We start from the raw sequence: 25,346 nt of genomic DNA, 5'->3' as shown, positions 1-25,346 counted from the left end.
CTTACATAGACATGCACACAGAAACACACACAAAGCACACACACACTCACGCACACACACGCACACACACACACACACGGACACACTCACTGTGCATGCACACATGGATGTGCACTCTCAGAAATAGAGGTACAAAAGGTCTATAAAAAAGTACAAATGCTTGTTGCTGCGGTGGTACCCTACAGTATAGGCACATCAAATTGTACCCCTAGCCAGCAATATATAATTAATTTGTGCCTTTTTTAATTGGAAAGCATACTAATTTTCAGCGTGCATTTGGGAAAATTGGGAACATTACTGTGCATTTAGGAAATTTGATCCTTGAAGAATACTGCCACTTTATTTTTGAGAGTGTATGAGTGTATGTCACACGCACAGTTATAATTCCTCCAAATCCATTTTTTACCCCCGTTGCTGTGTTATCGGTTGACAATGGGCCAATATACAGATTTGAGAGAGGCAGAGAGCGTCACCCTGTCAATGACCTGTACTTAACCATCCAGAAACAAAACTCCAACACTGAGATCTTTTTCTTTTGTAAAATTTATTCATGAAAAATACATGGTTGGTAGGGCAAGAAGTTATTGCTTTTTCATACATACGCATATTAAAAAAGAAAGCACTCGCAATGTCAGTCTTGGATCTTGGTAGTAGCCAGCGAGAGGCAGAGATTCACCACTTGTTTATGTACAGAATTCCTTACAAAGGGCCACAGCAGTCACATTCACAGACAATCACGCACAGACTTTAACAGACACGGAAAAATAAGACAGAACCCCGTTTGACCTGTAGATATTTGGCTTCTTTGATAGCTTTCTCTGACTGGCGGCTGAAAGAAGGGGCGCTGATTAGCGGCAGATAGGGAAGAGGTGTGTACTGTTTTTTTTATCCTACAGCACACTGAAAACAGAGAGGGAGAGAGAAGGAGTGTGTGAGTGAAAGAGACAGAGGATAGTTAAGAGACAGGGAGAGAAAGAAAAACGACACTTCCATAAGCACTTGTGTGACTGTAGCTGGTAATGAGCCGTGAGTGCATAACAATAAAAGCTAGAAGACTGAAGCTGTTACCGAGCGACCGTCTGGGAAAACGCAAAAAAAACAGTCCAGTGATCCAGGCATGCACCATTCAAATGGAAATAGCTACAGTCTTCACAAGCTGCAGTCTTCTCAAGATAGCAACAGTCTTCACAAGCGTCACATGAAGATTATTCAGTCGTCATGAATAATCGAAATCATCTTTCACCACTCTTCTCAGGACGAAAACAAATCTACTTTCAAATGTAAACACCTGCCACAGGGGGGAGATTTTAGAAGATTTAATTTCATTTGTGGTTAATTCGCTGCAACTTTCGAATAATAATAATAATAATAATAATAATAATAAACTTTATTTCTAAAGCACTTTTCCTCCAATGGAAGCAGTTCAGACTGCTTTGACAATAATAAAAAAATAAAATAAAAAAAAATGCAGGACACAGTAGACAGATTACAGAGCACAAATAATAAAAGAAATGATAAAGCATAAAAACAGTAACATAATACAAATACAAATGGTTAAATCAAAAGGCATTACGAATTACAGTTAAAAGGCAGGTAAAAAATATGTTTTCAAACGCCGTTTAAAAAGATCCACTGAGCCCACATCTCTGATTTCTTTAGGTAGAATGTTCCACAAAAGCTGATCCTTCCATTTTTCTGTGGGGCACTTTAGGCACAATTTAAAGACTTGCGTCAGTGGACCTAAGTGTTCTCGAAGGGATGTAAAACAGCAGAGACACTGGGTTATAAAATGGTGCTAAATCATTTAAGGCCTTATACACAAGTAAAAGAACTTTGATATTTAAAGAGACAGGGAGCCAATGTAGTGCAGATAGAACAGGACTGATATGCTCTCTCTTCCGTGTTTTCGTTAAAAGTCTGGCTGCAGAGTTTTGAATCATCTGTAAAAAGAGCATTACAATAATCTAATCGACTTGAAATAAAAGCATGAATGAACTTTTCTGCATCATGTTGGATTAAAAATGGCCGCACTTTGGCAATATTTCTTATATGAAAAAAATGCTACTTTAGTCACCTTGTTTATGTGCTTTTTAAAACTTAGGTTGGTGTCTAAAAATACACCAAGGCTATTTACTTCTGGTTTAATCTGACAAGCTAGATTTCCTAGCCTAATTTTCTTTAGGGCCAACCAGAAGAATTTCTGTCTTATCCTCATTTAATTAAAAAGGTATATTATTCAGCCATTGACTGATTGCAGACAGACAGGTAGTTAGGGAGCATAGAGCACTTGAATCATTCGGCATATCTATGAAATTTAACGTTATGCTTTCTAATATCACCCAAAGGCAACATCTATAGTGGAAAAAGAAGAGGGCCAAGACAACTTCCCTGTGCAACACAAAAGGCCATGTTGTAATTCTCTGACACGTAGTCTCCTAGACTAACATAACATTTTCTTTCTAAAAAATATGTTCGAAACCATTTCAGAGCATTTTCAGTCAGGCCAACCAAACGGCGAATTAGGATGCTATGGTCAACTGTATCAAAAGTCCAGAAGAATAAGAACTGAAATCTTGCCAGAAGTAGCACTAAGACTGAGATCTTGCCAGAAGCAGCACTAAGACTGAGATCGTTGCTTACTTTAATTAAAGCCGTCTCCGTACTATGGTTAGATCTAAAACCAAATTGGAATTTTTCCAATATGCCATTTTTGTTAAAAAAATTATTTAGTTAAATGGTCTTTATCCAAAGCGCTGTACAATCGATGCTTCTCATTCACCCATTCATACACACACTCACACACCGACAGCGATTGGCTGCCATGCAAGGCACCAACCAGCTCGTCAGGAGAATTTGGGGGTTAGGTGTCACTTAGGGGACACTTCGACACAGCCCAGGTGGGGGATCAAACTGCTCCCACTGCCTGAGCCATGTCACCCTCATATTCAGTGGGTTGCTCATGAAAGGTAAGTTATAAAGGTATAATTACTCAGGACGTTATAGTACAAATATGATAGCGTCAGTAGCGGTTTCAAGTTTTGAATGCCTTAGGGTTGGAAGAATTGTAGAGAAAGAGACAGATAGGAAAGGGAGGGAGGGAGGGAGACTGAGTGAGAGACTTGAATTGACAGAGAGAGAGAGAGGGGGGCAGTGAGAGAGGGAGAGAAATAGTATGTGATGAACTGAGACTCCTACTCTACGTTCTGTGCAGTGAAGTTGGTGCAGTGCAGTCTCTGGCTGCAGTGAGGTTGGTGCAGTGCAGTCTCTGGGTGCAGTGAGGGTTTGAGCCTCGTGTTTCAGTCCAGGTATCTCCCCACATTCTGGGGACCTTTGCTTCAGTGGTGGGATTGAGGCTCCTCTCCTTAGGGAGATCCCCTCAGGGCTGGGGGTTTGGGGGTACTGGCCCGGGGCTGGGGGTAAGGGGGATCCCCCAGGGCTGGGGCTAGGCGTGGGGTTGAGGGCGGTGGGCAGGCGGCTCACTCCTGCAGGCTGCTGTGGTGGATGATTCTCTGGTACTCGTCCGTGGGGGACAGGCCATGCTCGGGGTAGTCGTAGCTCCGGATGAAGTGGCTGCTGGTCTGCTGTGTGAAGTACAGGAGCTGTTTGGCGAACATGGGCTCCACCTGGACAAACACGGAGAAAGATGGAACCTTTTTACTGAAAACGTCGAAAGAGGAAGGGCTTCGTGGCTGAGAACTTGAGGTGGGAAATTACATGGTTGACATTTCAATCATTGCCAGCGATTTTTGTTTCTCTAATACCCACACTAACAGTAATATATTAATGGAGGGGGGGGGGTGCGGATTAGGTTGATTCCAATGTGACCACCTGTGTGTGTGTGTGTGTGTGTGTGTGTGTGCCAGCAGAACTAACCAGCCCCTCTAAAGCACACATCAACCCTGCCCCCCTCAAGAGGCTGACTGCAACCCAGAATCTCATCCCAAATATCAACCCCCTAATCCAAAGTCTCCACTGTTACGACACAGACACAGAATATGGCCAATGCATCGGTCACAGTTTAGTGCCCGTACAAACAAAAACCACACATGAACTACAAAAATCAGCGCACTTGTAAAATGAGAAGAAGAAAAAAAGCTATTACAATGTGACAATTCCCATGTGAAGATGCAAATATCTTTTGCTTTCATGTCACAAGTTTTGTGTAAATTGCAAAATAGTTGCAAAAAGTATGTTAATACTGGAATATTTATATATTTTTATTAGAGGGTAATTACAGGCTATCACTTGAACTTTGCAATTTGACAATATGAGGAGAAGCAGCAGCCAGGGTCAGCCATCGTGTCTTGTCCCCCGTAATCCTAATATTCCCATGGGGGACAGAGGGTGACGTGCGAGGAAGTTACCTGGGCTGTGATCATCTTCCTCGGCCGCTGGGGGCTGGGGTACTCATCCCCGAAACACAGAACCACCTGGAACCTGGGCATGGGGCGGCCATGGTGCACACACTCCTGGAGCTCTGAGGAGAGAGGGGGGGGGGGGCGGAGAGGTGGGGGCGAGTGAGTAAAAAAACGATTCATCTGGGCCTTTCCTTTACATTTCCGTTTGGGGTGTAGATTACACAAACTAGGCAACAGTGTAGCGTAAAGGTCTGGGACGTGGGTTTACAATAATAATACAATACAGGTAATTTAACTGATGCTCTTATCCAAAGCAACTTACAGGTGATTAGACTAAGCAGGAGACAATCCCCCTGGTGTAATGTGGGGGTTAAGGGGTCAAGGGCCCAACAGCTGTGTGGATCTTATTGCGGCTACAATGGGGATTGAAGCACTGAGCTTACGGGTCCCAGTCATGTACCTTAACCACTACACTACAGGTGGCCCCTAGTTTAGGGTGCTGTCCTTGTACCCTTGATCAAGATGCGAAACCTGAAATATTTAAGTAAATATCCAGCAAACACAATGGAAACCGCATAAGCTGCCCTGAATAAGGGCATAAACTAAATGCCTAAAATGTATATGTGGGCCAGCTGGCTTGTAGGGAGGTTCCATGCTGTAGTTTTCATGTGAAAAACGATAGCAAAGATATTTCTGTCTGAGGTTGTATCATCCATCCACATCAACTGGAAAGTCCTACACGCATATGCAAATAGAACTAATTAGCCATCAAACACTGGGAGAACTGACGGTAGCTGCAAATGAGGCTCCCAGGTGGGTGGGGGCTGTTGCAGGGAGACCTTATCAATAAGCCTCTGGTCACATGACCTGGACATTACTCACACAGGCCTGCTCTACGAATCAGGAGGCTCCCTGCACTCAGTTCACCATCAGAAGTTTTGTATTTTTGGGGTGCTGTTAATATGCACCTCTAGCTATGCTTCTGAGAAAAGACCGAAAAAAAAAAACCGAAGGGGTTTCCCCTGCTTTCTCCGGCCTCACAGACAAACTGGGATACGGACAGTGTTACAGTGCAAAGGGCTAACTTTCTTTCTTTTCCAGTTATGTCAGAGAATGCACAGTTTGTGGGATACATTAGCCTGTAAGCTACTGAGGTACACATTTAACAGAGGAAGAACTGAACACAGTTTACAGTTCACATGTCACAGTGAGATAGTAGCACATTAAGACAATAGCACAGGTAGAACCTAGCTCAGGTGGCAGCATAGGTACTGTAAGTGCTAGTTCAGGTAGACCCCAGCTGTAGTACAGATAGATTCTAGCAATGAGCTAGAGTCTAACTATACTACCCATGAGCTCAGGTAGACAGTAGTACAGGTAGACTCTAGCTCAGGTTGGTGGAAGTATAAGTAGACCCTATCTCAGGTAGATAGTGGTACAAGTAGACCCTATCTCAGGTAGACAGTAGTACAGGTAGACCCTATCTCGGGCAGGCTGAGAGGCTGCTCACCAGTGAGGAACTGCTGCGTGTCGAACAGCTTGCAGGTCTGCTCCTTCTCCAGCTTGTTGGGCTTGTCGGTGTATGGGGCCAGGGGCCCCTCCCAGAAGATTCGGCTCTGACACAGCCGCTTGGCGTACAGGCCGTCCTGGGTCATCCACAGCAGCACGCCACGCTCCAGCGCGTTGGGCAGCTTCTCCGCCCCTTTCCTCTGCGACTGCGGGTACGGGTAGGGGAAGACCACGGGGTCCATGCTGCCGTAGGGCTTGTCCTCCAGGCAGGACGAGATCCGGCAGCCGTCCGGGCTGCTGGTGGTCACCTCTTTCACCAGCATCTCGTGGTAGAACAGGGAGATGTGCAGGCGGCAGTCTGGAGGAAGGGCAGGGCCAGAGGGGTTAGTCAGTGGTGCGTTGTGGGTGATGGTTCTTCAGAGGGGTTAGTCAGTGGTGCATTGTGGGTGATGATTCTTTAGAGGGGTTGATTTGGACATACTTTGCAGAAATCTGTCCCTTCTAAAGGCAAATGTACCAAGAAAATTAGGTTTAACCATATTACGGCAAATAGCTAAATGGAGGCATTATTTACATTGTTGTGAAAACTACAGGAATGTGAATAGGACAAATACACAGACTCCATAAGGTGCCAACACAGCTCATCTTCCTCATTCCAAAAATACTCAGGCAGCCAATCAACCTGCAACCACTCCTCTCCCCAGACAAAATAAATAAAATACTGTTATAATTACTGGTTTATAACCTGAGGTTGATTTAAGATAAAAATGAAGCTAAATTGAGGAAGTTATTGTACAAAGCAGCATTGTTGAACTGGGTCAGGAACAATAAACTAACTATATGACTACTACTACTACTAACAGACAACAATATGCACTATTGTGCGGCACAGCTGTACTCCACCGTAAGTCACTAATGCAGACAAAATAATGAACATATGGGGTGCATATTTGAGCGTACTATATGTGTGTATGTGTGTTCGTATTTGTGTACAGACGCGTGTGTGAGTGTGAGTGTATTTATATCATATGAGCAGAGTGCATTTGCAGGTTGACACTTCAGCAAGCGGTACATATACTGTGGTCAGAAAGTTTAGAGTGACTTTACCAGACAACGCCAGGGCCTCAGCCGACCGCATGTTGGGGTCCAGGGAGAAGGCCGGGGGCTGGGAGTCGGTGGGCGAACAGGCATAAAAGGACCCGGTTATCTGATACCCTGGAAAACAGCGTTAAGACCACAGTCAAATACGGCACAAAGAGCTGCCCATAGCAGCTCACTCTGAGAGCTTTCTTCTCTCGCTACAGCAGGGTAAGACATCACCTCAAACTCACTTCAAATGCAGAAGAGGAAGTCGTGAACCTTTTTTTTTTTTTTTTTTAACACGCTCTCTGCAAAGAGAGTTTCTTTCTACAGTCAACTACAGGTCTACCCAAAATCCCCCCCCCCCCCCCCCCCCTTCCACCACAAATGGATTATGTTAACAGACTGTTTGAGACTTGCTAGACCTGGGAACACACCAGCCATTGATAAGCGCACCCTCCTGTGCTGGTTCCTTAATTGCCAAACCTGCGCCCGTTAGCCATCACTGTTGCCACCACAGACCAGGCTGACAGAGCTCAATGCAGGCCTTTCATTTTACAGCAGGAACTGCCAAATAAAAACCCTCAATGTTTGAAGAGGTGACGCTACCCACTAACCGGCAGAGAAGAAGCTGAACTTGAACACCTATCTCCCAAAGGTGCAAGCTCTTCCTGGTTCAAACTTTTTCTGTTTTTTTTTTTTTTTATGATTATTTTGTTACGTGTAACCCGTATGTTTCAGAGCAAGACAAGAGTGGGGTCAGTTGAATTTCAATTCACTCAGTTATGGACACCATATTGCCCCTATCCCATACTAAATGTTCCCGACGTTCTATTGGGCTGATAATGGCCTGAATATCCTCGCAAATAACTTCCGTCACTTCAAATAATGGATTTTATGGGTTTTTTTCCCCGCTTGGCAGTTGTTTACATCATTGGTATTACCCTTTTCTTCTTCACTTTTGTTACTAAAGCGTCTCTGGGTCAGTCTGCTGTGAAAAGCGCTACACAAATAAAAATGAATTGAATCTGAATTTGAATTGAATTTGAAATGAAGCTGACTCCAGCCCAAACAGCGTGAGGTGGTTGTGAGGGGGCCCTCAGACGGCGCCGGGGCCGGACGTGGAGACAGTGCCTACCGTTCTCGACGGCCGGGCCCTGCCAGGGCAGGCTCCGGGGGGGGTAGGGGCACTGGCCGTACTGCAGGTCCGGGAGGGGGGGCTGCTCGGCGAAGTCCCTCCAGCTGCGCTCGTGAGGCACGTAGTTGGGCACCTGCGTGGGGGTGAACCGGGCTGTGAGCGTCTGGCCCAACACGGCCCTGCACCATTACACGCTACACGGGCACTGCACCATTACACGCTACACGGGCACTGCACCATTACACGCTACACGGCCCTGCACCATTACATGCTACACGGGCACTGCACCATTACATGCTACACGGCCCTGCACCATTACACGCTACACGGCCCTGCACCATTACATGCTACACGGGCACTGCACCATTACATGCTGCACGGGCACTGCACCATTACATGCTACACGGGCACTGCACCATTACATGCTGGACTATCCACTATAAAGCCGGCTAACTTACTACTACTACTACTACTACTAATAATAATAATAATAATTACAACAGCAACAACAACAATACTACTACTACTACTACTAATAATAATAATAATAATAATAATAATAATAATAATAATAATAATAATAACACCTTTCATCTCACAGTCACATAGAGTACTTTACAGAATAAAAATTCAATTAAATAAAAGCTTGCATTTCCCACATATGAAAAATACAATAAATACGAAATAAAAGCATGCATTTTGAGTGTTTTTCTTCTAGGAGTTATAAGCTGACTTTACTTAGCCAGTCGGTCAGACAGAGAGACACGGTGCTAATGCTGGGAGCCGTACAATAAGAGCTATAGAAGAGAGTATAAAGAATTATGCTTATCCTCATTTCTTCACAGTCACCAACCTGGAGCACTCAAAATTCAGCGTTTTTCCGTATGTCGACAGCGAGGAAGATGTCCCAGACATCAAAAGGGTCGCTCACCCTGTTTTATTAAAGGTATTTACGGTGTTTATGAACTTTAGGAGTGCTCCAGCTTTCCTGATTTCGGGTTAGTCAATGTGAAGTAACAAAGTTAAGCTAAGCATCCTTCTTCATTCATCTGGGCTCTCTCATCCGCTCTGGCATAATCTCTCAGGTCACGAGGGTGAAGAGGTGACTTTGGGTCATTGCGTAGGGGTAGGGGGCGGCCTGTAGCGTACTGGTTAAGGAGCATGACTGGGACACGCAAGGTCGGTGGTTCGAATCCCGGTGTAGCCACAATAAGATCTGCACAGCCGTTGAGCCCTTGAGCAAGGCCCTTAACCCTGCATTGCTCCAGGTCTCCTGCTTAGTCTAATCAACTGTATGTCGCTCTGGATAAGAGCGTCTGCCAAATTCCAGTAATGTGATGTGATGTGATGTGATGTGATGTAATGTAATGTAATGTAATGTAATGTAATGTAATGTAATTATGCGATGTGTTTCGGGTGATGGAGGGATACCTGAGTCTGCAGGGGAGGATAAGGCGGGTGCATGGAGTAGCCCAGGGTGTTCATGTGTGGCGCAGCCTCCTCCATGCTGAGCTGCTTCCCTCCTGTCGTGAAAAGGGGAAAGGCACAGGCTTGTCACGCGCCATCGCTCTGCAACGCGGCAGCAAACGGGTTCGAGCTTCCCCTCGCCGAAACGGTCTCACAGCTTCACACTTTGAATCGTTAGAATGTTCTTCGCGGGACACTGCTGATGTCACGAGCACCGCCGGCGATAGAAAAGCCGTGGAGTTCTAGAGCACGTTCCGAAAGCCTACTCTTCCACGGGTTCATTCAGACGGCACCAGGGTTCTGAAACTGCTTACTGGGGGCTGCACTGGGCCAAGCATCTTCCTACTATTTGTAAAAACGGTCAATGGATGAAATGTATTAATATGTATGTAAACACAGTAGATGCCTGCTTAAAATAGGCATAGCCATAGCTATCACATTCTTTCACTATGGAGGTATGCTGACACTGGGCACATGTATATGCAGATATTTTCACTAGGACACTCTGATACTCTTTTCATATCGGTGATCAAAGGGCCCCAGGCATTTAGGCGAATCACCCAGCACTACCGTTTGCGGCAGAAACGAAAGATGGTTGGATGGTTGGCGTGCTGTGTTGTGTTCAGTCAGACGCAGGCATGGGGTGGGTGCCAATGTATTGGGCCCTGTTATTACATCGTGCGCTGAAGTGTCACTCCAGCTCTCTTCAAAAAACCGCCCGAGCGTGCAAGCGCGCGCGTCAGCTTCCTCTGCACTTCCTGCTTCCTCTGAGCGCGCTCAGACCTGCGTGGCGCGTCGACAGAGCGTGCGGTCCGCCCGCCATGCCGGGTCGTCCAGCGAACGCACGCCCCACACAGTCAGGCTCAGGTGTACCGCTGCCATCTCACTTCAGCTCAGCAAAAAAAAAAACACCTTTTTTTTTTTTTTTTTTTAACACGCTCTCTGCAAAGAGAGTTTCTTTCTACAGTCAACTACAGGTCTACCCAAAATCCCCCCCCCCCCCCCCCGATCGCTCAATGTCGACGTCTGGACCGTCGAAAAGAGGCAGCTGGTCCGGCTATCGCTTGGACGAAGGCACAGGGATGCCCATGATTGACATCGCTGCTTCACCCTTAGTCACGCCTTCACTAACTTCACTAATTTTAAACCCCAAATCTATTTTGTATGAAGAAAACAACCTGTCACTCATCGCAAACTTTGTCATCAAATTTCAAGGTGTTTTTCTCTGCCGTTAAACATAGCGGGCGGGTCATTTTTTAGCCTTAAGACAGGACAAGGGTTAATAATAATGATGAAAAACACACCTTTCTTTGCGCCCTCGGGGATGATCTTGTAGACCTTGTACGGGTCAGAGATGTCCAGCTGGCTCCGGTCCACCAGCTCCTCGAAGTCGTTGCTTTTGTTCAGCGCGCATCGTAGCCGCGTCTTCCACGTCGGGGGGTCCGGCTTATCGACACCCTCCCTGTACTTCCCTTTGAACAGAGCCCACGCCTGCGGCAGGAAAATCAGCACTGTCACCATGACCGCCCTCATCATCATTATCATCATCATCGTCGTCGTCAGTACTACACAGCATAGTTACTAGCATTATGTAAACTCTGGATGTCTTAAATTAAGTCTAGTGCAGAAAACACTCATTAGAATTGTAGGTCTTTGTGTTGAGGTACACGACAATTATTTCATTTTTTTATATATATATTTTTTTACATCAGTGCCATTTTGGTACATTGACAGATAATACACATGTTTACATTAGATTGTGGACCATCTGAACCGTTTTTCCCTGCTTAGTTGTCTTCACTCTATCAGCCTGAATGTACCCCCTATGCACATTATAAACTATGATAGACTACAGTGCCTAGTTTCAATGAAAGGGGAGTTCGGTACCCCGAACAAAACTAGATTTTTTTTTAAAAGTGGTAAAATAAAAAGTTAACCATGAACATACGTGCAAAAGGGGAAATTTGGAACAATATATATTAGGTCACTGTAGTCAATCAATCAATTAAGGGAAAATACATAGAGAGGGGGGGATGTAGATTTCGTAAATATCTATTTCGTGACTTGTTTGACTAAAGGCACTGTGCGTGTAACAGATGTACTTGGACTGGCGCACCGCGTGCCGTCGCGGGAGCGAACCTTGAAGAGCGCGGCGTCCTCCTCCCTGTTATAGTCCTGTTTCCCCGCGTGCTTCCAGGGGATCCGGAAAATCGATTTTTCGTCATTCTCCCACACCAGCCCGGGGTACTTTGCGTTGTCAACCTGATCAATCAGCCACTGTCTTAGTTTCCCATTGCCACAACTGACTGACATGCTGCAGTCATTGTCTAAGTTCATCTCTGTCAAAACGCATGCAACAGAATGGGTTACAACGGGGGGCGAGTGGGGACACGCAAGAACACAGAGCATCAAGCGGACGAGCGGACAGGTGATGCGGACGCACACCAACACAGAGGACGCGCGTGCAGTGAAACGCATTCAGAGCTGAACATCGCCATGCACAGACAGGGGACATGAAATCATGCAATACAGCGGCAGATAACGGTTAAGTTCATAACCAAATGGCTATTCATTAGCGAGGCTGTTCACGACTAGTCAAAAGCTCACATTGAAATATCAACTGTCAAATATAACTGTCAAAACAATATGTAGCCTATACACTAACATCAGGTTATGAAGTAGCCAATACGATAGTAGATTTGATTGGATTTATTTGTAAACCATAAAATAATCCTTAAAAAAACCCGTCTACTAGTGCACTCATGAATAAGCATTCATAATTCAGATGCTCACATAATACCCATTCTAAAGTAATCCATCATACATTTGATGAATTATGATATTTTGAACGAGGTCATTTTTACGATCACCATCCCGTCAAAATGCATAAAGCATCTATGTTTAACTGCAGATGTCATCGGCACCAACGGAATTGTACTTTATATCGTACCTAAATGCAAGGTATAGTTCACTGTTAATATTATTAATGAGCCGTAAGAACTGAGCGCGCCTTCTTACCTTTGCAACTTGAAACCCTCTCAGTTCTGAAATCAATCACTCTCTGAACAGATCAGCTCATAAGAGAGGGGATGTTTTTCTTAAATAATCTTGTGTTTTAGGGGCGTCGCAATAGGAGGAGCTTCTGTGGAAGCCGTGCACCGGTTCAGTGGCTGTTCACATCTCTGACCCTTATCTGAAGTGAGCGTGCCGTAAACACACGGGAAATCCCACATTAAATTAAACACCCAAGCAAACGTACGGAAAGTAGTAGCCGATATTGGCAATATTTTTAATACATTACAAAATAGCGATTTACGCTTATGAAAACACTGATAAAATGCAATATCTGCTTAAGCAAGATGACAAGGCTCAGTTACAATATAGATAATATCTTATACAGAAAGTAAACATTTACGAAGCACGGGCCATATAATACAAACTTTACAGTGGCTACATGAATATAAAGTAATTGTAGAAAACTATCTCGGTCGTATCACTTTCTACTTGGTATTCAGTACTAAGACTGGATGATGGCGATAACTGGCACTTCACTACTATCAGGAATCCGAGACATGCGTGGGCGACTGCCATCATCTGGTAGTTTCAGTAACTGCAGTTTATGCAATCCACGCATCCACTTCAGTAGCAATGTGTGAATACTGCACATGCTATATCTGAATAGAAAGCATCGTAATACGTTGACAAATTAAAAACATATTTTTAGTTTGGTTAAACGTCGGATATCATTGTGTTTCTAGCCATATCAGCATCGCAAAGTTGGCAACTGTTCCATATAACTGCATATATATATATATATATATATATATATATATATATACTGCATGGTTATATATATATATATATATATATATATATATATATATATATATATATATATATACATATAACGGAATACTAAGGTCTATTTAAATGACTTGATATTATAGTATAGCGGTCTGTCCACAATCCTTTCTCGAAATATAGTCAGTCTCTGCAAAAATATTGTTGTTTACTTGTTCATCCTCGGGGAAGTTTGCCGCGCAGTTGTTTTTGAGGTTTTCCATTAGATTTCCTTATCTCTTCATCAACGGCGCGCGGTTGAAGGAAAAAAATTGAACCGAACAATAAAGTTGTGTTCCGTCCGTAACCCCTTCTGGATCAAATATAAATATTTCAATATACTAACCAATGAGTTTTCGATAAACACATATAACTATATTAAATCGTCAAAGACTGGATACTCAACGTTTAATCTTTAAAAAAAGAGTATTTATGTAGAATATCGCAATTAACATAATGCTGTGGCTGACCGAACTGAATTCATTCATTCGGCCCGTTATTATTTTTAATAATCACACGTGTAATATATTTAAAGATATGTCAGGTCTAAAAAATTAAAAAGAAAAAAAAGGGGACATTTTACGGTTAATCAAATTACAAAAATGAAACCAATGCCTGCGTCTTGGACAAGGGGTGTGTAATCTACATTTTATTGAGATTTTAATATTTATTCTGATTATAAGAACAGTATCCTCTTATAGCCTAATCAATACAGATTAGGTTTTTTTTTTGTTATTGTTTTTTTTTCATATAGTTTTCTTTTAATTGTCTTCGCGAAGTCGGTTTTGTAAGAGCAGTTTCTATCCAAAACATATGAACCACTAAAGAGTATATCATCTGTTAAACGTCTATATCGTACGTATTGCCCAATAAAGAGAGAGAGAGAGAGAGAGAGAGAGAGAGAGAGAGTATTACTCCACGAATTACCAAAAGATTCAATCCAGCGTGTGTTCTTCATTTATTTAAGTGCTACTCAAAAACAATAACCAGTGTACATCATGCGTAATATAAAAAAATTTAGCATTCTACTTAATGACGGTGATGATTATTTTATTTATACATTTAAAGAGAAGATGGGGCCAGGACTCGACTTAAATGGAACGACTGACACGCATCATGTACATCGGCTAAATTCGCCCCGAGGGGATATCAACCACGTCCTTTTCACGTGTTCCGTAAGATTACTAAATGGCTCTGGTATGCTACAATGTTGGTACTCATATTAAATATTAATTACAGTGTTATTAATATTGTTATCTATATATTAATAAATTCTAATTAAATTACTCATTACATCATAGTCATATTAGTATAACATATTCCAAAAAAAATAAAAATAAAAATAAAATAAATAAAATAAAAACACCAGTGTTGCTACCATGTTAACATATATACATTTCCGTGGCAACTCTTGAAGATACGCACAGGCTAGTGTTATCGCCTTAAATTGCTAAATTAGTTGCATCCTTATCATAGTTAGTTGATGAACAGCTTAATTAGTTCTTAAAGATGTCATACTATCAATCAATCAGTCAATCAAAACTTTATTTATATAGCACTTTACATATGCAGCACAAAATGCTTTACATAATAGAACATATAAAATATAGCAAACAAATAAAGAAAAAAACAAACAAATCAAGCAGTGTGATCAAAAACAAGGATAAGGAGGAAACACTAGAGACAGCAGAGAGACCAATGCACAGCACAAATACAGCCAGAAACAGCACAAAGTCGAAAGTCAAATAAAATAATACTGAATAGAATATATAATAAAATAGATTTTTTTTGAAAGACACAGATAAAAATAGAAAAAGGTATGGAAAAGATATAGGCCTAAAATAACTAAAAAGACTAAAAACAACGTAGTTAAAAGCCAAATATCAACATTCTCAGCTACCCTCAGGTCCTCTGGAGGACCGTTCCAGTGGCTCAGACCATAGTGTTGAAATGTCGCCTCACCGTGTCTTTTAAGTTTTTGGAATAGTTAAAAGGGAGGACCTGAGGGATCTAGTTGGTCCATACCTTAAAAGCAAACCTGACAAACAGCTGGGGGCAAGGCCATTAAGAGATTTATAAACCAATACCCCCCCCCCCCCCAACAACGGCAATCCCCGAATATTATCAAGCGGCAACTTTCATGTTTAGAGGGATTATTTCCAAAAAATAGCAGTACAATGAACCACTGTTATTAGTAGTAGTGATATTTCTGCATGGCAAATAATTTCTGTGTAGATGTAGTGGTGTAATAGAAAAACACATGAGTAATTGACTCATTCATTGAAAGGGGCGTGTTTAAAATAATAGCAGTGTGGAGTTTAATGAGATAATTAATTAATTCTGTGAAAAAACAGGTGTCATTAATTGTCCTTTATTAAGGAATAAGGGAAGCAAATGTTTCACACATTGTTCTAAAATATATTTCCTTCTGAATTGCTAACTAAAATGGGCCATTCCAAACATTGTTCGGAGGAACAACGTCATTTGATTAAAAATTTGATTGGAGAGGGGGAAACATATAAAGAAGTGCAGCAAATTATAGAATGCTCAGCTAAAATGATCTCAAATGCTTTAAAATGGCAAACCGAAACAAGCGGAAGAAAACGAGCAACTACTGTTAAAATGGATCAAAGAATAGTCAGAATGGCAAAGATTCAGCCATTCATCAGCTCCAGAAAGATCAAAGATGATCTACAATTACCTGTATGTGCTGTCAGTCAGAAGATGTTTGATTGAAGCTAAGCTGTCAGCAAGAAGCCCCCATAAAGCACCATTGTTGAAAAAATAGCATATGCAGAATCGGTTCAAATTTAGCTAGGAACACATCGATTGGCCCAAAGAGAAATGGCGTAACATTCTGTGGCCTGATGAGAGTAAAATTGTTCTTTTCAGGTCTAGTGGTCGTTGACCACAGTACACTGTGAAGACGGTGAAGCATGGTGGTGCAAAAATCATGGTATGGGGATGTTTTTCATACTACGGTGTTGGGTTTGTATACCAGGGATCATGGATCAGTTTGAATACATAAAAATACTTGAAGAGATTATGTTGCCGTATGCTGAAGAGGAAATGCCCCTGAAATGGGTGTTTCTACATGTGAACAACCCCAAACAACCGAGTAAGCGAGCAACATCTTGGTTCCAGACAAAAAGGATTGAGGTAATGGAGTAGCCGGCTCAATCCTCCGACTTCAACCCCATTGAAAACTTGTGGGGTGACATTAAAAATGCAGTTTCTGAAGCAAACCCCAAAAATTCACAGGAACTGTGCAATGTAGTTTGTTCATCCTGGGCTGAAATACCTGTTTCTAGGTGCCAGAAGTTGGTTGACTCGATGCAACACAGATGCGCAGAAGTTATCAAAAACAATGGTTATGCAACTAAATATTAGTTCAGTAATTTAAAGTGAAGTTAAATCTTAAAACATTTATCCAGTTTATACAGTAAGTGTTTTGAGTTTGAAGAGAGAAATGTTGACTGCCATTTTTTTGAACAGATTAATATTCCTTTTCTTTGCTTCCTGTAAAAGAATAACGCGGAATTCATAAAATGTGTTAATGCATTGATTTGGAATTGAATGAGTAATGTTTCCACTACATTTGAAATATGGAACTAAAAGCTATTAAAAAATATTTGCACTTTAGTCACTTTTTTAACGCTGTACCCTCTTAAGCCACATTTATGTCACAAATAGTTAAACATGAAAAGAGTAATTAAAGAAAGGACCTAGCTTGAGAGCCACTGCAATAGGCTCCACTATTGAAGGAAACTCAACACTGAAGATGCCTGCTGCATAGAATCTCCAGCCACAAACAGCACCCTCGAACAGGAATCCAACCAACAAGTGCACCTGCACAGTGAAATAGCTCTTAGTGTTAGTGTTAATGATAGTAACTTGTTGTTCATTTGACTTATAATTAATTAGTCCACAAGGGACCGAGTGTTCTCCACCAGAGTAAAATGTAGTATGTTGCTGTTTCACACTGAACACAGTTATGCTGTACGTACAGCCCCTCAAAAAGCAAGAGGTCACTAAGAACAGTGGATCAAGCTCTATGAGTATCTAGAAAAGCGTTATATATATGTAGTGATCTATCTATCTATCTATCTATCTATCTATAGCTTTGCATCATCCACACAGAGGACCCTCCGACATAACTTCCCTTACCAGCACTGGAGGGGAACTCCACCCACTCAGAACGTGTTCACTCTGTCCATCCGCGGTTTTCTGGGTGGTGTTTCTCAGGATTCCCCATAGATCTACCATGCCGTTTTTCTCTCTCCGTCACTTGTACCTTATTACATTATTATTGGCATTTTTGGCAGACGCTCTTATCCAGAGCGACGTACAGTTGATTAGACAAAGCAGGAGACAATCCTCCACTGGAGCAATGCAGGGTTAAGGGCCTTGCTCAAGGGCCCAACGGCTGCACGGAACTTATTGTGGCTACACCAGAATTAGAACCACAGACCTTGTGTGTCCCAGTAATTCACCTTAACCACTACACTACAGGCCGCCCCTGTACACGGAGCGTTGTGACCATGGCCATGGCGAAAACGCACACAGGCAGAGTCGCCGTCAGGCCAGCATTTCCACACAGCCAGATGAGTGACCTGAGGGTTGCCCTTAATGGTCATTCTGTCTTCTATCATCTTTTTTCCAAATATGTTTGATCATTGACGGTGTCATTTCTGAAAATGCCAGAGCCAGCTACCAAAACAAAAAACTAAAATAGCACAATGCGCAGGATCATTGAGCGTCAATTTCTTTACAACAAACTACTTTACAAGAGCAACCAACTTATTATTCAAAGGTGGCGTTTCCTGGCAGTACCTGTGTTTGGTTCCCTCTGTCACTGTAGATCATCCGTGTCAGGTTCATTCAATGTCCAGGACAGTTCTACCTGGCTGCCTACAGCTTATGACCGACCATCCATCCATCCATTTCCTAAACCGCTTATTCACGGGTAGCGTCGCACTGGGGCTGGCGTGTATCCCAGCATGCAGTGCGCGAGAGGCAGGAATTCACTTTAGATGGGTCGCCAATGAATCGCAGGGTATGCGGCCAGTCAATATCTCAATATCTCTTATCTCACCCTGTTCTAAGATCTATGAAGCATGAAGGTGTGATAGAACTCAGCTCATCTGTTTCTCCTCCACAAAACATAAAATATATACGCTGTTAAAAAAAAAGGTAAATTCCACAGGATATCCCCAAATTAGTGGGAGGATTGTGAATGGTGGTTGTCATTCATAATTACACATAATCATGAGGGACAGTTACATTAGATTTTTAGCATTCATTGAGAAAGCGCTTAGTCAGAATATTCAAATACACGTACAGCTGTCAAACGCGCAGAAACTGTGAGACCGGTGTGAGTCTGGGAAATGCCTCAGCAGTTCCTGGGGTTCGTTTGCATAGCTGACCACCGCTAAAGGTCTTAACTGACAGATACTGCCAAAATATCAGACCAGAAAATGATGCACTAATTCTGGTAACCAAAGTGCTCACCAGAAAATAATAATAATAATAATAATATTTAATATTCTTCTTCTTCTTCTTCTTCTTAGTTACATTAATATTGATATTGATATTGATATGAATATGAATATCCATCCATCCATTATCTGAACCCGCTTATCCTGATCAGGGTCGCAGGGGGGCTGGAGCCTATCCCAGCATACATTGGGCGAGAGGCAGGAATACACCCTGGACAGGTCGCCAGTCTATCGCAGGGCACACACACCATTCACTCACACACTCATACCTACGGGCAATTTAGACTCTCCAATCAGCCTAACGTGCATGTCTTTGGACTGTGGGAGGAAACCGGAGTACCCGGAGGAAACCCACGCAGACACGGGGAGAACATGCAAACTCCGCACAGAGAGGCCCCGGCCGACGGGGATTCGAACCCAGGACCTCCTTGCTGTGAGGCGGCAGTGCTACCCACTGCACCATCCGTGCCGCCTGAATATGAATATGAATATGAATATGAATATTATTTTGGCACTCAAAATGAGCACAGGGTTTAGAGACAAGTGGTATATCATTAAAAGATAGTGTAGACATAACATAACAGTGATTAGGTTGATAATGAACAGGTTTACATCTCTTCTTGCCAATGTGGAGAATAAAATCACAGTTTAAAAAAATTGTGCAACTGTGGACAAGGCATGCAGAATGGAGTGAGGACGAGCTCCAGATTCAGTCCAGATTAATCAATCTACTCAGGGGCGAGCTTTAAGACATGAGAGAGATATTTGATATAGTAGATAGATCTTTTAGACATGAGAGAGATATTCAATATAGGAGAGAGATCTCTTTGACATGAGAGAGATATTCGATATAGGAGAGAGATCTTTTAGACATGATAGAGATATTTGATATAGGAGAGAGATCTTTTAGACATGAGAGGGATATAAAATATAGTAGAGAGATCTCTTAGACATGAGAGAGGTTTTGTTATAGGAGAGAGATCTCTTAGACATGAGAGAGGTATTTGTTATAGATGAGAGATCTCTTAGACATGAGAGAGGTATTTGTTATAGGAGAGAGATCACTTTGACTCGTGAAAGAGTGTGGGGGCCACATCAGCTCAGGAGGTAAGAGCAAGACACAAAACCCCCAATAGCTCCCCACAAGCTGGTCGGTGCCATGCATGTTAGCCTAGTGCCGTGAGTGTGTGTATGTGTGTTTCTGTGTGAATGGAGCTTTGGATAAAGGCAGTCCATTAACCATATAGGAGAGAGATATTTTAGACAGGTGAGACAGCTTGTAGACAGGTGAGAGATCTTTTACACAGGTGAGAGATCTTTTTGTCAGGCAAGACAGCTTGTAGACAGGTGAGATATCTTTTAGACAGGTGAGAAATCTTTTAGACAGGCAAGACAGCTTGTAGACAGGTAGGAGATCTTTTAGACAGGTGAGACAGCTTGTAGACAGGTCAGAGATCTTTTAGACAGGTGAGAGATCTTCTGGACAGGTGAGACAGCTTGTAGACAGGTGAGACAGCTAGAAGACCAGTGAGAGATCTTTTAGACAGGTGAGACAGCTTGTAGACAGGTCAGAGATCTTTTAGACAGGTGAGAGATCTTCTGGACAGGTGAGACAGCTTGTAGACAGGTGAGAGATCTTTTAGACAGGTGAGACAGCTTGTAGACAGGTGAGACAGCTAGAAGACCAGTGAGAGATCTTTTAGACGGGTGAGACAGCGTGTAGACCAGTGAGAGATCTTTTACACAGACGAGACGGCTTGTAGACAGGGGAGCTATTAGCCGAGAGAGGTTAGACAGGAGCGTTTTACACAGGAATGAGAGCACACCTGTCTATTGAATGGCATATGAAGAGGTGCTCCATTCGGCTGCTTCCCATATGTCCTGTAACCGGTTCTGACTGCAGCCAGAAAGAGCCCCAGGAAACGTGCATGAACAATGCCGTTTAAGAGCTCATACTGCATGAAAAAAGCAGTACTGAAAATCACATCTAATGTTACATGTTTGTTTTTCCATTGTAAACTGTGCCGTTGTGCATACTTTCAACCAGGTTTCCCCATCAAAACGAACAATAAAGCCTTTTTAATGGCACTGAATTGCTATCCTGCTTATCCTAACAGGAAGTGCTGTCATTTGATTAATGTTTTGACTGAAATCATTAACCCTTTGGAGAGTAGGTTTTTTTGCTGTATCTTTGCTAAAAATTCCAAGTCAGTGTTCTTTCAATTACCTGTAGTGATGGTTAGATCAGCATTAGCAATGTTCACCCTGGTGTAAAAATGACCAGCTCCCTGCTGTTTCAAAACCTGTCTTGAGCCGTTCTTTTTTCAGCAGGGCACATATCTAATCACACATCTCACACCTTAAATGAGATTTTCACATTTTGTACCCTTGAGTAAGATAAGTACTGCTTTCCATAACCAGTCTGATTATGCCTGTGTGGGAGAGTGTGAGTGTATGTGTGTGTGTATGTGTGTGTGTGTGCGGGCGCGCTTTATTCCAGCGAAGGTTACTGGTGCATGAACGCTAGTTTCACCTCAACCCTTCAGCAAAATGAATCAACTGAAGAAGAAATCCCCTCCCGAGCCCCCTCTGAGAACCGGCCCCCCGTGTTTACATCGGGGTGCGTGCCACGGGAAGGAGCAGCCTCTCTTGTGACTGCAGCACCGATGGCGGACCGAAGTGTTCGCTGTGGAAGAGGTCGACAGCACTGCCTGGCAGAGGCGCCCGCACCTGTACGGGAACAACCTTGTCCTGACCCCAGCGCCGGTCCTGGTGAACGGGTTGTGACCCAGACCGACGCAGTGAACCGTGCCTACCACGGGTGTGGCCCGGGACCCCAATTCCCTACTGGGGGGGCGGGGGTGACAGCCGAATTCAGTTAAACGAACACACGTTCATACTGCAATATAGAACAGCGGTAGCCAACCCTGTTCTTGGAAATAGGTTTTCACTCTAACCCTAACGAAGCATGTGACACTCAACAGCGAAAGATCTCTTTGCTAATTAGTAGAACGGGGCGTGCCAAATAAAAACCTGCGGGAGAGTACTGTGCCTTTCTAAACAACCAGTCGAGTGCAGTGCACCTGTTTACTCTAGCGTGTTTCTGCTATAGTTAGTTTAATCGCCCTTGCCCCTTGACCTTAGCATAGGGAACAAATCAATTGGCTTGGTTTTACAAATAACTGACTAACTGTTTTTAAAAAAAATTAACTAACTGTTAATTTTTATTTTGGATTCTGGGTACTTTTCTCATACAGGTGAAAATGGCCTCTCCATGTACAATGTTTTCAAACATTTTTATTAATTGAGATATTCAGGACACCCAACAAACTTGATTAGTATGTAAAATAAAATACAAAATAACAATTTCACAAGATTTAAAAAATAATTCGGTTTTACATAATTGCAAGATTTTACATAACTTACAATAAAATGGCATTATCAATAATTTTGTTTAAAAAAACTGATTGAACAATATATATCCTGTACTTATTTACACAGGTTAAAAGTAGTGTGTTCCTCTCAAACAAGTCAACATAAACTCCAATGCACATGATAAACAAGCCCAACACACATACATACACACTCACACATACATACACACACACAAACTCCAATGCACTTGATAAACAAGCCCAACACACATACATACACACTCACACACACATACACACACACATAAACTCTAATGCACATGATAACAACAAAAATGCACATACACACACACACACACACAGACACACATAAACTCTAATGCACATGATAAACAAGCCCAACACACATACATACACACACACACATAAACTCCAATGCACATGATAAACAAGCCCAACACACATACATACACACTCACACACAGACACACACACATAAACTCTAATGCACATGATAAACAAGCCCAACACACACACAGACACACACACATAAACACAAGCACAGCTCAGTCCAACACCTGAAAGAATGTGACTGGCAGGTAGGTTCAGCCCCAAAACGTGGCTGTATCAGGGTGAAATCAGTGGGCGGTCACCGTGGCAACACCAGGGTGAAAACAGTGGGCGGTCACCGTGGCAACACCAGTCAGGTGTCCGTTGGAGGTGTGGCCCTTGGGTTCCTGGCCAATAGCAGCTTAATCTCCTCCTCATCGTTAAACGGGTTCTCCTTGTACTTCTCCTTCAGCCACTGCCTGTACTGGGAACAGATGTGGGAACACAGTCAAATGGACAAAATTCTACTTTTATTTGAATTATATATTTTTTTGTATTCCTGATCAAACGAACAAACAAACATCAGAATTTGTCAGAATCCCCGACCTCAGTAACACAGAACTGTCCGTCAATTTGTTAAATCCAACCTTAATTTCAGTTAAGTGGTGTCATTTATATATATATATATATATAAATTTATATTATACTGCACTCTCTTAAAAACCTTTCTATAAAATCCACACTCACATAGCACTCTTGACTTGAATTAAACAGCAAAAGCAAGATGTGAAATTCATGCTAAGATTCAAGGGTTCAATTAAGCAGCAGTAGAAAACATTCTTCAAGACTCTACATTTAATTAAACAGCAGTAAAAGACTTGAGGTGGTTTGCGCAGGTAGACACACAAAATCTCACCATGGAAAATATGAAAACTTTCATCTACAATTTGACAATTTGTGGTTTGACCCAGTTCATAAGAGCAACGGCATGTAATATCAGATGAAAGACGGACGTGAAATCAACTCATTTTTCAAAAAAAGAGAATAATTATTTGGGCTCATAGTCAGAGCAGCAGCTTTCGTTTTCTACACAGGCGTACATCGTCGGGAGTGTTCAAGAGAAGGACGAAACCACACTCAAATGAAAAAATCCAGCTGCTCTCTGAACTCTCTTTTCCCCCTCTGGAAATAAATGAGTCGAATGAAAGAAAAAAAACAATACAATCAAAACATCAAAACCTCTCTGTTCAGCATTCACTCTGAGACAACTCTCAGAAGGGGCTGATGGAAACCAAGAAAGACAGATGATACCCTGTGGTACTGCATCAAGGGCTCAACGCCAGGGTCCAATGTTTCAGAACACAGCTTCTGAGAGCAATAATCCGGCTTGTTTCCTTTGTGACCGTATACAAATATCGTTCCTTTTGAACAAGGGAATTCTTCTTTAAATGCTTATCCCCCAATACAGTCTGAGGCTTCTTACAGGTGCAGGGCTTTCCTGTAGAGTCTGAGTCTTTGATCTGGGTCTTTCCTGTAGAGTCTGAGTCTTTGATCTGGGTCTTTCCTGTAGAGTCTGAATCTTTGATCTGGGTCTTTCCTGTAGAGTCTGAATCTTTGATCTGGGTCTTTCCTGTAGAGTCTGAATCTTTGATCTGGGTCTTTCCTGTAGAGTCTGAGTCTTTGATCTGATTCCTACTTGTAAAGTCTGAGTCTTTGATTTGAATCTTACCCATAGAGTCTGAGCCTTTGCTCTGATTCTTACCAGTAGAATCTGAGCCTCTGATCTGGCTCTTATCCGGACAGTCTGATAGCTGGGTCAGGTGCAGATCTTACCTGTACAGTCTGAGAGCTGGGTCAGGTGCAGATCTAACCTGTACAGTCTGAGAGCTGGGTCAGGTGCAGATCTTACCTGTACAGTCTGAGAGCTGGGTCAGGTGCAGATCTTACCTGTACAGTCTGAGAGCTGGGTCAGGTGCAGATCTTACCTGTACAGTCTGAGAGTTGGGTCAGGTGCAGATCTTACCTGTACAGTCTGAGAGCTGGGTCAGGTGCAGATCTTACCTGTACAGTCTGAGAGCTGGGTCAGGTGCAGATCTTACCTGTACAGTCTGAGAGCTGGGTCAGGTGCAGATCTTACCTGTACAGTCTGAGAGCTGGGTCAGGTGCTGATCTTACCTGCACAGTCTGAGAGCTGGGTCAGGTGCAGATCTTACCTGTACAGTCTGAGAGCTGGGTCAGGTGCAGATCTTACCTGTACAGTCTGAGAGTTGGGTCAGGTGCAGATCTTACCTGTACAGTCTGAGAGCTGGGTCAGGTGCAGATCTTACCTGTACAGTCTGAGAGCTGGGTCAGGTGCAGATCTTACCTGTACAGTCTGAGAGCTGGGTCAGGTGCAGATCTTACCTGTACAGTCTGAGAGCTGGGTCAGGTGCAGATCTTACCTGTACAGTCTGAGAGCTGGGTCAGGTGCGGCTCTTACCTGTACAGTCTGAGAGCTGGGTCAGGTGCGGCTCTTACCTCGTGGGCCTGCGTGTTCTGGAACTCCTCGAGCTGGCGGAGGAAGCCCATGTTGGGGCCGGCGCAGGGTCGAGAGGCCCTCACCGCTGCCAGGGCGTCCTGCCAGCCCAGCTCCGTCACCGTCATTATGTACGCCACCACCAGGGTGACACTGCGGGACACGCCCGCCAGGCTGCCGGCCACAGCACACATCAGCCCATTAACCAATCGCATCAACCCATTAACCGATCACACC

General features: G+C 43.1%; 2 protein-coding genes across 3 annotated transcripts in view; both read right to left on the bottom strand.

The window, feature by feature from the left end:
- Positions 1-527: 527 nt before the first annotated feature.
- LOC133127284 (interferon regulatory factor 4-like) lies at positions 528-12,654 on the bottom strand. Its single transcript, XM_061240044.1, has 9 exons — positions 12,571-12,654; positions 11,692-11,891; positions 10,857-11,043; positions 9,517-9,608; positions 8,086-8,218; positions 6,975-7,082; positions 5,869-6,225; positions 4,365-4,477; positions 528-3,623 (listed from the first exon to the last, which is right to left on the bottom strand). The coding sequence occupies exons 2-9, from the start codon at positions 11,887-11,889 to the stop codon at positions 3,477-3,479; spliced, it is 1,335 nt and encodes a 444-aa protein (XP_061096028.1). The 5' UTR covers positions 11,890-11,891; positions 12,571-12,654; the 3' UTR covers positions 528-3,476.
- Positions 12,655-22,167: 9,513 nt separating this feature from the next.
- Positions 22,168-25,346, bottom strand: part of LOC133127025 (dual specificity protein phosphatase 22-B-like) — a 27,756-nt gene continuing 24,577 nt past the window's right edge. Inside the window, exons 6-7 of one of the 2 annotated variants that reach the window (XM_061239616.1) lie at positions 25,112-25,283; positions 22,168-23,078 (exon numbers count right to left, since the gene is read on the bottom strand). In XM_061239616.1, the coding sequence (XP_061095600.1) occupies positions 22,968-23,078; positions 25,112-25,283 (283 nt within the window). In that variant the 3' untranslated portion in view covers positions 22,168-22,967. Of the gene's footprint in view, positions 23,079-24,909; positions 25,074-25,111; positions 25,284-25,346 lie in introns of those variants that run through there. The other variant, XM_061239617.1, reaches the window with a different exon arrangement.

Source organism: Conger conger, chromosome 4, assembly GCF_963514075.1.
Source record: "Conger conger chromosome 4, fConCon1.1, whole genome shotgun sequence".
In the NCBI taxonomy this organism is placed as follows: Eukaryota; Metazoa; Chordata; class Actinopteri; order Anguilliformes; family Congridae; genus Conger; species Conger conger.
Note: the sequence above shows the minus strand (reverse complement) of the source record. Positions and strands in the feature narration are given on the sequence as shown.

Coding starts and splice junctions, on each gene's coding strand:
- LOC133127284 (XM_061240044.1), bottom strand. CDS start 11,889: ATGAACTTAGACAATGACTGCAGCATGTCAGTCAGTTGTGGCAATGGG. Junction 9,609..10,856: donor CCCCGAGGGCGCAAAGAAAG/GTGTGTTTTTCA, acceptor TTTTCACGACAG/GAGGGAAGCAGCTCAGCATG. Junction 4,478..5,868: donor CACGCAGCAGTTCCTCACTG/GTGAGCAGCCTC, acceptor CTCTCTCCTCAG/AGCTCCAGGAGTGTGTGCAC.